General features: G+C 42.0%; 1 protein-coding gene across 1 annotated transcript in view; it reads right to left on the reverse strand.

The window, feature by feature from the left end:
- Positions 1 to 13,218, reverse strand: part of TBCD (tubulin folding cofactor D) — a 3,708,267-nt gene that overhangs the window by 882,681 nt on the left and 2,812,368 nt on the right. Inside the window, exon 24 of the mRNA XM_044068123.1 lies at positions 8,408 to 8,470. Within this exon, the coding sequence (XP_043924058.1) occupies positions 8,408 to 8,470 (63 nt within the window). The remainder of the gene's footprint in view (positions 1 to 8,407; positions 8,471 to 13,218) is intronic.

Below are 13,218 nucleotides of genomic sequence, written 5' to 3' on the forward strand. Positions count from 1 at the left end.
AAGGCTAAACGACCAATGAAGCTTTTCCCAAACAGTGCAAACATCACAGGTAAACTTAAAAAATGCTGTTAAGTCTTGTCAATGGAATGCAGAAAATAATCCGCCAAGTAGTAAAAAAATAAAAAGTAAATCACAGATCTATTATTTTAGCACTTTTGCTCATTTATTACAGAACTTCATCAGAAAATGACAGCTTATCGTTGATAAGGAAATTAGATGAACAGCCAAGGTTTGTGTATCAAAAAGGGAAAAGTTTAAAAAAGTACTTTTGAAATGGGAGACGATGGTAGAAAAGTAGAAAGAGGAATTTCTAAATATGGAGCGTGTTCACAGTGTCATTATATTTATGAAGCTACAAATGTTACAGTAGCCTCTTTTCCAAGGACAATAAAGGGTAATGGCAGATTTAACTGTAATATGGAGGGTGGTGTTTACTTGGCTTAATGCTCAGTCTGCAATGCATTCTGTATTGGGAAAACTGGAGGATTTACGAACATCTATATGCCATAAGGAGGAAGGATGAAAGAATTGCTCTATAAAAATACAGTATAGAATGCAAGGTTTTAAAAAAAAATTGTATTCTTCATTTTGGAAAGGGTTTCACAGAATGTCCTAGGGGTTGATTGGGAGGCGTTTTTGGAGAAAAAGGAAAGTACAGTTGTATACACATACCATAAATGTAGATGTTCGAGTGTATTCATTGTTGCAGTCATCACATTTGGGTTATCCCTGCCAGGGTAGCCCTCAGTCGGCCCAAATACCAGAGGTTTAGTAGTTCTGCGTCAGTTGCTGTGGCTCCAGGACTGACGTCAGGTCGTCAGTGGTATAAAATCAGGCAGCCTACACCATTACATCAGTTTTTCTTGCCCTGTCAGAGTTCCCAATAGGGAGCTAGGTTATGGTGGAAGAACCACCAGTAGAAAGTAGAAAGTAAATACTAAAAATTCCCTGTAAGGAGAGAGAGAGAGAAGACAAGGGGCATGGAGGGAGGGAAATCAGGACTGCAACAGTGAATACACTCGAACATCTACATTTATGGTAAGTGTACACAATTGTGCTATGTTCTTCGTGTTTCACTGCTGCAGTCATCACATTTGGGTTGATTCCCAAAGCTGAAGAAAAGGGTGGAGGCAGTCAAGAAGACTGGAGGCTGGCTAGGATGCCCTGCAAGACTGCAGTGGCAAAGCTTGCCCTGGATTTGGAGAAGATAGGCAGGTGGGAAATCTTGGTGAAGGTATGAACAGATGTCCATGTTGCAGCCTCCAGGATGTACCCGGTGGGGACCCCTCTGAGGAAAGCTGCAGAGGTGGAGGTTGCTCTGGTGTAATGTGTCCTGACCCCCTTGGGGGAGGTTTCCTGTGCTGTTTGTAGCAGAAATGGATGAGGTGTGCTATCTATTTGGAAATTCTTTGTTTGGATATGGCCTTGCCTTCTGCTCCTGCAGTGAAGCTGACTAGCAATTGATCAGTTTTTCTAAAAAAATTAGTCCTGTCTAGGTAGAATCTGAGCTGTCTGTGCACATCTAGAGAGTGCAGCATCCTTTCCCCCTTGTTTTGTGGGTTAGGGAAAAGATGTGCAAATGAATGGATTGGTTGAGAGCCACACTGGACACCACTTTTAGCGTGAAGGATGGGTTAGTCCTGAAGGAGACCCTGTCAGCATGGAAAATGATGAAGGGCTCTATAGTCATAAGTGCTTGTAGCTCTGATACTCTTCTAGCTGAAGTCATGGCCAGAAGTAAGGCTGTCTTCCAAGAGAGAAATTTTAACTCTGCTGAAGCTGCAGGTTCAAAGGGGGGGGTGAGCTTTTCCAACACAAAGTTTAGGTCCCAAGCTGGGGTATGAGCTCATCTGGGTGGTCCCAAGTTGTTAGCCCCTCTTAGGAACTGTTTGATGAGAGGGTGTGAGAAAAGAGATGGCTCTGTGCTAAAATGAGCAGAGATGGCAGAGGCATGAATTTTAATAGAAGAGAAGGATAGACCCCTGTGTAACAGGTCTTCCAGGTAATCCAGAATGAAAGGTAAGGAGGGCTGTACCATTCCGGCTCCCTTATCCTGGATCCAGGTGCAAAACCTTTTCCACTTGTCAGCATAAGACTTTCTATTGCTGGGGTGTCTGGCCTCACGTATAACATCTAAAACTTGTTTGCTTAGACTGGCCACTTAAGAAGAGGTCAGAGAATAAGCCAGGCAGCCAGAATGAGGGTCTGCAATTGGGGATACATGAATTCTCCATTCCTCTGGGTCAGGAGTGTTGGGATCTGAGGTAGGTGCCATGGTGGCAGGGGTGACAGGCTGCACAGCAGTGGGTACCAGTGCTGGCATGGTCAGTCTGGGGCAATCAGGACTGCCCTCAGTTTTTCCTCCCTTATTTTGAACAGTACCCTTACAATGAGTGGTAGAGGGTTAAATGTGTAGACCGAGAGGTTTACCCACTGGAAGGATACAGCATCCACTTTCCAGGCCTTGCTGTGAGGTTCCCTGGTGCAGAATTTGCTGAGCTGATGATTGGAGTGGGAGGCAAAGAGGTCAACTTTCGGGGTGCCCCACTTCTGGGTTACAAGGGTGAAGGTTCTTTGGTCTAGCTGCCACTCGTGTGGGTCTAGCAGGTTAGTTGCCTGCCAGAGAGTTTAGACAGCCTGTCAGGAATTGTGCTAACAGGTGTAGTTGCATGGCTGAGGTCGTGTGCCAAAGGGTCAGGGCGATCCTGCACAGAGGATAAGAGTGGGTCCCTCCCTGCTTGTTGATATACCACATCACTGTGGTGGTGTCTGTTTTGATCAGTAGAGGCCCCAAGGAGAAAAGGGGTCCGAAAGCTGGCAGGGCGTGCTGAACAGCTAACATCTCTCTTTGGTTGATGTGCAGATGTATTTAATTTGGGCTCCACTGGCCCTGAATGCACCTGCCGTCCAGGTGTGCACCCCGGGCATAGTCTGATGCATCTGTTGTGAGGCTCTGGGCGGCATGGGGTTGTGAGAAGGAAAGTCCCTTGTTGTGGTAGCATGCTGCTGCCCACCAAAGAAAATCTTTTCTTAGACAAGGTATAATTGGTATAAGAGTTTCCAGGTCTTGAGAGTGCTGACACCAAAGGCTTTTTAGGTACCATTGTAATTTCCTCATTTGCAGTCTGGCATATGGAATGAGTAGACTGCAAGAAGCCATGAACCCTAGAGCTTGCCGGATTTTCCTTGTAGATAACTGGGTCCTGGTGGCTAGTTGAGAGAAGCAGGCTGTCAGATAGGATTGTTCTTCTGGTGTAAGGAATACCATCTGGGATGCTGTGTCCAGGCTTGCTCCCAGGAATACAATTTTCTGTGTGGGTACTAGTTTGGACTTCTTTTCATTGATAACATACCCCAAAGAGGTCAGTAGGTCCTTTACAAAGGTCAGGTGCTTTAGCAGCTTTTCCAGACTGTCTGCCCAAATCAGGCAGTCTTCTAAGTATGGGTAAATTTGAATATTTCTTTGTCTGCAAAAAGCAATGGCGGGAGCCAGTCATTTTGTGAAAACTCTGGGAGCAGTGAATAAGCCAAAGGGAAGCGCAGAGAACTGAAAGTTTAGTGATCCTGCCCTGAAACATAGGTATTTCCTGCATGATTCCCTGATTGGGATGTGTAGGGAGGCCTCTTTTAGGTCTTGGGTGGCTAACCAAGTATCCTTGGAAAGCATAGTTAGAAGCTGCTGGAGGGTGAGCATTTTGAATTTTGGTATCACCAGAAAGGTGTTTAGAATGGCTAGATCAAGGATGGGGTGCCATGTGCCCTCTTTTCTGGGTACCAGGAAGAGTCTGGAGTAGAAACCTTGGCCTATCTGTTCTGCAGGAACATGCTCTAATGCCCTCATACAGAGCAGAGAAAGGACTTGCTTTTTGGCCTCTGCCCACTGGTTTGGGGGAAGATCTGGGAACCATTTTGGGGTTGGCAGACTGTGGAAATAAAATTTCCATCCCTGGGACACTATGTTGAGGACCCAGCGATCATTGGTAATGGAGGCCCAGCTGTTTGTGTGGAAGGAAATTTTTCCTCCTAGGAGCAAGAGCAGGTGGGCAGAGGGAGGGGGTGGAAGTGTAAATTCATTGTGAGCTCTTACCATAAGGGGGGTGGGTTTGCACTCCCTGGTTTCGAAGAGGAGGAACTTCATTGCTTAGATTTCTCCATTCCTTGGGGCTGTTGTCTGGCGGGCCTGCTTCCCCCTGGGTCTGGGCTGGGCTGGGCTGAGCTGACCTGGAGGGGGCAAGAAAGGACCAGTGCTTGGAGGGGCAATGCCTACTGAACCTCGGTGGCTGGACCTGTAAGAAACCTTTAACTGTCTGCATAGATTTAGCTTTTTCTTCCATCCTTTGCAAGCCCTCTTCTGCCTTAATGCCAAATAAGTTGCCTTTGTGCAAGGGTGCGTCCAATAATTTGGATTTGACATGGTCTGGCAAGGTCTGTTCCTTAAGCTAAGCATGCTTTCTAAGGAAAGAACCAGTGACTGCTGCCCTGCAAGATGCTTCTAGGGCGTCAAAACCACATTGGAAAGCGTGCTTAGTTACTTGATTTGCAGAATGTATTACCTCTTGTAACTCTATTTTCTGCACAAGCAGGGAAAGAAGATATAATTTATTTGAGGGGTTCCAATGTATGTTGTTGATATTTCAGTATATGGAACTGACAATGTAATGCTCTAATAGCAAGAGTAGCACAGGTGTATACTTTTTTACCCCATCTGTCTAATGCTCGGGAATCCCTATCTCAGGGGGTGGCATTCTTAGCTGAAGTTGCTTTAATTCCTTTAGGTCCTTGAGAGATGACCTCGGGGTCAGCAGTAGGATTTTTGAAAAGAAATTTGTGAGAGTCAGGGACTCTATAATATCTGCCAGGTTTCTTGGGAGCAGGAGGGAGGGTGTCAGGGGTCAGACTGGATTCCATAAAAATATCATCCACAACATCCAGGACAGGAGGAATGTTCAGAGGTCTGTGCTGTGGAAGATCTAGGAATTTCCTGAGTCTCTTTTTTGACTGAGGATAGTCCTGACATTCCCATTGGGAATGCTCCCTTAAAGTATGTAGGGTTTGCCCAAAGGAAAAGTCCTCGGGTAGAGAGGCTGAAGGGGTGGATTCCTCTGCATCAGAATCCTCATAAGCAGAGAGGGGTTGCATATCTTCATATTCAGCTGCATCAGAGTCATCGGACTCCTGTTCAGATAAAACTACTGGGGGGTAAGTCTCTTTTTCTTTTGGAAGGGGTAGCCTGGCTTCCCCTGATAAGCATTTATAAGGTCATCTGCCATTTTAAGCATTTGAGACTGAGGCAAGGAAGCAGGTGCCTAAGCTTGGGTTGTCGTTTTTTTGGGTGTGGTTCATACCCTGGGCCTTAGAAACTCGGTTGTTTTCGAAAGAACTGTAGATGCATGAGAAGTCGGTCTGTGTCTAGTGTCGGTAGTGCAAAGTACTTCCTTGGATGCAGGTACCTGCTCAGCGGCTCTGGACCCATCCAAGGTAGAGACATCCGCAGGATCCTTAGTCGAAGAAGAGTCTTGCGGCATACCAGACTCTGAAAGGGTCTCGGTAGCGGCCTGTGAATCCACAAAAGCGGGTATCAGGGTCTGCGAAAGTGCCTCACGGAGGACAGGAAAATTGATGACTAGCTTAATGGAAGCATCGTCAGCAGTCTTGGACCTGTGCGGTCTGTCTCTGTCTTTACCCTTACGTTTTTTTCGGAAGATCTGTTGTTGGATGGCTTACTGAAGCCATATTGGCATTAGAGCAAAAATATCTAGCTACAATAAGGGCCCGATGACGTATAGTTCTGACGTTGTACAAAGCACAAAAACGACAGTGGGGGAAGTCGTAGTCTGGGCCTAAACAAGTGATGCAGTAATAATGAAAGTCTTGGAGTGGTATTTGTTTTCCACAGGAGAGACAATTGTTAACTTTTTCTGACATTGGTTAGAGCAAGAAAAAAGGATCCCCAATGGGGTACTTAGCTTTAGAAGACTCCAACTTCCATTCGGAAACAAAAAACTGCCTCTGCTTTGGGCTCCTCAGCAAGAAAGATTCATGTAATGGTGTCGGCTGCCTGATTTTATACCAATGACGACCTGACGTCAGTCCTGGAGCGACAGCAACCGACGCAGAAATACTAAGCCTCTTGTATTCGGGCTGACTGAGGGCTACCCTGACAGGGATAACCCAAATGTGATGACTGCAACAGTGAAACACAAAGAACATCTAGTATGGCAGGTTAAGTTGAATGCTGCCCACCCCTGGTATCAATGAAAAGATATCGATTAATAGTACTTCAAGATTAAGAGCTGGACAGTTATGATTATACAAGTTGTTTGTGGTTTCATTTTATGCCATTCCAATTAAATTACCTAGTTTATGCCATAAAGGTTTTATCTTACAGTTCTGACTGCAGCCAGAGATGAAATGTCTGTGAAAACCAGGACTAAGAATCCTACTGTATTGTCCTTAGGGAAGAACTAATTGCTACCCTGGAATGGTGAAAGTTCTAAAATGGCTTTATAGCTTCCAGACATATCTTAGCAAAGCTCTTTGTACAAGTATTATGACACACAGGTGATATATTCTGGCTCTGTTTCTAGTAAAGGGGGTAGTGTGGGAATTAGATTCAGATGACCAGATGCATGTGATGTCATTCTCCAAACCAGCATTGAAATGATGTTTCAATACTAGATAAGACAGAAGTCTCAGGACAGTCTGTTTCTGAAAAAAAAAAAAAAAAAAAAAGGAAAACCACTCACCCACTTCATCTTGCCTTGCTGTACTAAGTAACCAGGGAATAATAATTAATTAAATTAGTCAGGAAAATATAGTCAGATTAGTTAAGTACTGTTTTTCTGTAACTGTATGAATCTATCCATCTGTGTTATGTTTTAATACTTCTTGTGAGTGAAACTTTGGTGTTTATTGTAAATAGTTATTTAGAATTTTCATGTTCTTTTATAATTAAAAATATTTAAACCTTTCATTGTGGCTGGTCTTTTAGAGAATATTTTAACCTTTGAGAGCACTTATATTTATCTGGTGACACTGTAGCCACTCTTGAAAGCCTTGCTGCATTGGTCAAACACTACCATTTGGATTAGCATTAATTTTACTCAGTATAATTGGGTACCCCCTCTAAAAGTTTTAGTGTAGCTGGCTTTGGAGTGTTCTGGTGGTGGTGGAACTACCTTATACTGGGCATAACCAGTGAATCTGTGCCAGCCTTTAGAAAGGGTGTGTGTGACTGAAAATCAAATCTCAAAGTGTGTGTGTGTGTCAGCTACTTGGAGCAGGGACACAGAGCACTGGCTTCACAGAGAGGGTGGTGGAGGACTCGTCTTGGAACACTCGGCTGAGGACTCAACTCTACAGCTGTGTCAGTGGGGAGTATTATTGGGGGCTTGGACAGAAAGAGAAACTCAGCCCCCATGCTGTGTGTGTTCCCTGTGTGTTCTTAATGGAAATTGTGCTTGGTGCAGACAGCTGTATCTGAAAATACTGTGTGTATCTATTTCTGTTCCAAGTGAACATTCCTCACTGGTGTCAGTGTAAGAATCAAGGCTCCTTGATTACTGGCGCAGAACAAGGGTGTCACCATTTACATATAATTTTTGTACCATTTTACCTAAGCAAGCAAATGGCAAAACTTCTGGCCATTGCAACTATCTGGTTGCCACAAGGAAACTTAATAAATTATCTGCAGAAGGCGAAGTCTGTATGCGGAATGCAGATGAAAAGAATCCTCACAGTAAAATAAACTGGTGTCCTTTCATCTGTATTGTTTAATCACAGTAGCCTACACAAAATGCATTTTTCGTCAATCAGTTTAAAAAAGATTAAATTTTTAATGAGAGTGTTTCCACTCTCTCAAGCTAAACAGTTGATAAAGGGTTATAATACTTGGATACCACTTGCCCTTCGCAGGAGTCAGGGACCCATGGTAGCACTCATAAGGAGTTTTACTGGGTTGAATTCACTGAGATATTTTTGTATTGTATGATGAAACGATGTGGGCAGTTGATGATCCATGATACAAATATACCCACAGCATATACATGCTTATACATATTAGATATCTACACACATTTATTTATTTATTTCACATTTGTTAACTGGGTTGGTCCAGCTTTTCAGTGAAGACCCAAAGAGAAAAACTCCCGCAAAAGTTTACAAATTATTCAATTATACACTTTTCAAAATACTGAGTTATAATAACAGTTATACAATAATCACAAAGTTGAGTAATAGAAAACAGAGAAAGCAACAAGTAAAATAAGACATGTAATAAAGTTGGTTTGCTATTTACAGTACATATAATACAGGAGAAAAATTATTATATGTTAGGCAGAAATTTACCACGTATGCTTACACATCATAAAACAAGCACACAGTTTCATAAAACATTCTTGAAACTTACCAATAATAGGGTCAGTCTTGAAAGGCATTTTTGAAAATGAAAGTTTTTCTATCAGGTGACAAACTGAAAGATGGAAAACAGAAGGTTACTTTCTTTATTGGTTACAATATTTACTTTTTAAGTGCAGTAAAGATACAAAAGTCAAACATGCATAGTGTACGCATATTAAAGTAGTAGTATCAATATTGGTGCACAAAGGTTATCCATGCACAACCCCCACTAACACTCACTCACCCTCAACCCTTCTTTGAGCAATGACTGAGACTTCACATATATCAAGTAGGGCACAAACATATTAGGACAGGAAGTACTCCCCAACTACCACAATGCCATAACTTCAAGAAACGCCACAACTCTTCCTTCTCACTCCAGCCATTCCATAAGACTTAAATGCCTTCCACAGCACTGCACACTGGGGTTTCCTACTTATAAATCCTGTTGCAATTGTCTGCTGCTTAAACTCTTCCAAAATTACCATCACCCAATCCTCAAGAGAAAGATCCTAGTCTGACTTCCACCACTTTGTTAATAGACTAAATAGGATGTCAATATAAAGTGGAAAACACAGTTGATTTAGACAGTTAACTCTATACCAGAGTTAGCAATTACAAATATCTTAGGTACCTGCTAGTTTCCATGCAGAATGATTTTGGGCAATTGCTGCAGAACAATCTGTCAGTATCCCTAAACGTACAGTTCAAGATAAGTACCCTTACCATAACAGTACATCTTTGAGATACACTCACTGCAGCAGTAAATTATAACATCTGAGTTATCTCAGCTTACCTTCATTCCCCTGTTGGCCATAAATTGCTAAAACAATAGCTTTATCTCTTCTCTGCAAAGACGAACAAAGGTAGTAGGTATGCACTTGACCTCCTCTTATATGTAAGAAATAAACCACAATCAAGTGTGGTTTATTGTCTGACAAGGACTGACTGACCAAGAGAGACCCCATACCAATTAGTGAGAGTGTAGGATTATGATTTTTTTTTGCTCCGTGTGTCTGTCTCCCTCAGCTGAACATCAGCTCTTTAGGGCTACTTCTACAGCTCCATTTACCTTACTGTCACCGGTGCAAATCCCCAAGGCTGGGAACAGCACTGGTGGTAGGTTGGGAAGAGGAGCTGGGTTGAAAAAGAGCAGCATGAAGCTAAAATGTAAAGTGAGTTACTACATGCAATATCAGCTTCGGCCTCCATCAACACTGAAATGCAAATAGCAATCTGCTTGAGGATCTCAGCTGCATCACCATCACTGGGGACATGTCCAGTGACAGGAAGAAACCCGTGTTTAGGTCATAGTCAGGACTCCAAATGTCAGACATTTTAAATTTCTCGATCTTCAAGAAATGAACTTAGTTCCAGAAATGGCAACTGTGGGTCATCCGTTATAATAGAATCCACTTCCTTCCTGTTCAGCAAGAGATGTTATTACTGTGCCACAACCAAATTGCTGCTGTCACAGTCCCTCTAGGACTAAGCTGGTCTGGTCTAGGGGAACTGTGGAAATCCTGATGGAAAGGCTGGGTCAGAAATGAACTCTAATTTGTATCCCCTGAGAGAGTACACTTTTCCTTCACCTGCCTGATGTCATACTGAAACAGTTTCCACATGTGGGTTAGCCTGCTGCTCAAAAAGTGGGATGAAAGGAAGTAAGAGAATGGGTGATGATGGATGGGAACACAATCTGTACTTAGCAGTGTGACTCCCTTTCCATCTGTAGTCAAGCCAAGCATATTTCACCTTAAAGCCCCTTTTTGTTTGCACTGTTCAACTTTTGACAACTTCTTGTAAAATGGCCTCTACTTAGTCAGATTATTCCTCTGTATAGGGATGGAAGGGTGAAAAAGTTTTTTCACAGACCCTACTGGCTTACTCCATCTCCACCAGGTGCTTAAAAATGTCTTATGAGTGTAACCTAAACAAGAAAGTCTTATTTAAAGAAACATCTAGCAGCTGTCCCTTCATGTACTCAAGCAGTGGTTGCAATGTAAAGCAGCCACTCCTACTTAAGAGTGCCCTAGAGGTTGCTGTCCTGCTGCAGGCATTCAATGCATTGTAGCCATATATAATGACATCTGCTGTGACCACACTAGATGTTGTCTGAGCTAACTCAAAAACCTTGTTTTTAATGTTCTCATCCAAAACATCAACTCTTTTGTTTCAGCAATTCTCAAATGGTGACACAAGGCCCACTTCAGAAGAGGCTCAAACAAGTCTGAAAATGTCTGCTTATATAGTTAAGTATTTAGTTATTAATAGTATATGGGCAGGCTAACTGCAAAAGAATAATAGTTAATGAACGTGTTTATCAAACTGTGCATCAACAGTATGAAAATAGTGAGCAAGCCGAATCTTTATTTAAAATATGAATGTCTACATGGGGGGGGGGGGTCTGTTTCTATACAGTGCATCAAAAGTATTTTTGTATGGGCAGGCACAAAGAACTTTTTGGATATTAAGGGGAGGCTAAAAGTCTTTTTGGATGTTTGAAGAAAACAGTGTGATAGCATATAAAAACTACACTCTATTTCTTGAGGATTATGCCATGAAAATTAATTACATACACCTGTTAGTTTATTACTTGAAATAAAAGAGTGGCCAAGGTGCACATTTTTTTCCCCTGAAGTGGTCTAGAATGATGTTCTCCTCATTATCTGCAAGGTTATTTAAGGCTGGAGCCTGATTGGGTCCCCTGCTGGCCTCTACTGAGATTATTACCAGGTTGGGCATAGGGTTCTTATATATGTACTTAAGATCCTCCAGGATCCTGTAGTACTCATTCTGTTTTGAAGCAGGTACCTGAAAATATCGATTTAAGAATCCTGAATCAAAAATGGCTTCAAAGACAGAAAGAGTCACGTCTAGATGCCTATTCTTGGACTTAAAAATGTCTTTAGACCCCTTCCTTGTTCAAAATGCTCCATCAAATTTAAGGTAATGCCGAAAGAGAGAGAGTTTTTTTAAGACAGGAGCAGAACAAGATGGTTTTCTCATTGTCAGTGTAAGAACCACGATGGACAACACCAGGGAAATGTGTCAAGTACCCTCTCTTGTGGTTAGATCTTAGTAGTAAGTCATATGGCGGAACTCGTTATTGTTTTTTGGTGTAGGAGGTACTCCCCAACACAAATGGTTGCACTGGCTGCAATTAATTTTCTGACAGTTTATGACACACTCTTTTAAAATCTTCTATAATCAAATCCCAGAGAAGCCACTGATAGAAGTACTGATACCTGGGCTTCAGGAGGTGTGCATATTCTTTCAATGACAAGTGCAAACACCCTCTGAGCTGTCCATAAAAATTGTCAGAATATCCAATGCATACGTTTCAACTGTCCAGACTTTCCGAGAATGTCCAGATTTTTGCCTCATAGTTTCGGTCTGTTACTCATAAAAGTTGTGGTTTTCTGGCAAACTGCTCAGAACCGAAGCTTCAGAAAATGCATGCTAATACAAATCCTGATATTCTAGCAACTTTCTAGGTTTAAAAAAGCAAAATTTAAAATCCATCCCTATTTCTGGGCCTTTGTCTCTCCTTTATTTTAGCCTTTGTCTGGATTTATTTTGCTAAGAGGTATGATCCAATCAGCTGACATGATTTTTTACTGAATATCCCACACAGGTGCGTGACAAAAATGTTGTTAAGCCTGGCCATCACAAAAACCTCCTTTGAGCTATCAAAAGCAAGTATCAGTAGCAATCAAGATACAAATCTCACTGCCTAATTCTAATGTGGTCAGGACAGCCTGGTTCTCAGTTACACAGTGACATTAGGCTACGTGTTTCTATGTCTCATCTCATACTCTCTGTTAAGTGATTCTTTAACTCAGCCATGCAAGAAAATAAACACCCGCAAAGTGAAGTCGACATTCCTTGTGTTTCATTCTTGCACGCTGACAAACAGGCGGGGGGGGGATTTGCCTAATGGAAGGATAGTCTATACCAAGATCTTGAGTTTCTTTTGATGGAGGCGGGTAATAGTCCTGTGATTCAAACCTTTACAACAGAGTCTTTTGTTAGAAATTTGCAAAGTACTCAAGGGAAGAAGCCTACTGTGCTTTCGCAAGGCAAACGGCAAGTCCTTCAGTGGAGTTTGCTTTCTGAACAAACAGTTGTTTAAGACTCTACTTCTCCAGGGACATTAGGGATCTTGGAAAACATGGAGAAGCCAATTCTCAAAAGCCATGACAAATGGAAGGTTGTCTAATGAAGCCCCAGAAACTAGGGTTAGTCATCCATCTTTGCCAAAACTCATGGATAAGCAATATTAATACATTCATGATCCCTATTATCACCATCTAAAGGTAACGCTCTCTGATGCTAACCTGTGTACTTTCATAATACATGCAGACTTTTTAGTTCTTACTACAATGAAATTCTCAGAAATAAATACTTCAGAATAGAAAACAACAGGACCTCCTACACAATCAACATCATATATTCATCTACATTGGTCCAATAATACAAGAATATCTCTGCAGTGTCAAAGTCAAAACTTAGAATTTGCCCAAATTGCATTAATGAATAACTGGGTAATATGCCTATTAACATCTATGGACAGTGCCTTACAGGTATCTTATTATTTACAGTACTTTTCATTTTGAAAATTTTTGGGGGGCTTTGATCATCTCAAAACCTAGGACAATTTCTTGAAGTAATGCTAAAAAAACACAGTATATGCACAAAAACAAACACTAGAGTTCAGTACTAAACAGACATGAACATGAATGCCATTTTCATACAGTCATGAATTTCTTACTTATATGAAAGGAGAATCAATTGCCACAGAAAGGCTCTTAACATGGG

Source organism: Protopterus annectens, chromosome 4.part0, assembly GCF_019279795.1.
Source record: "Protopterus annectens isolate FY-2018-M chromosome 4.part0, PAN1.0, whole genome shotgun sequence".
In the NCBI taxonomy this organism is placed as follows: Eukaryota; Metazoa; Chordata; order Ceratodontiformes; family Protopteridae; genus Protopterus; species Protopterus annectens.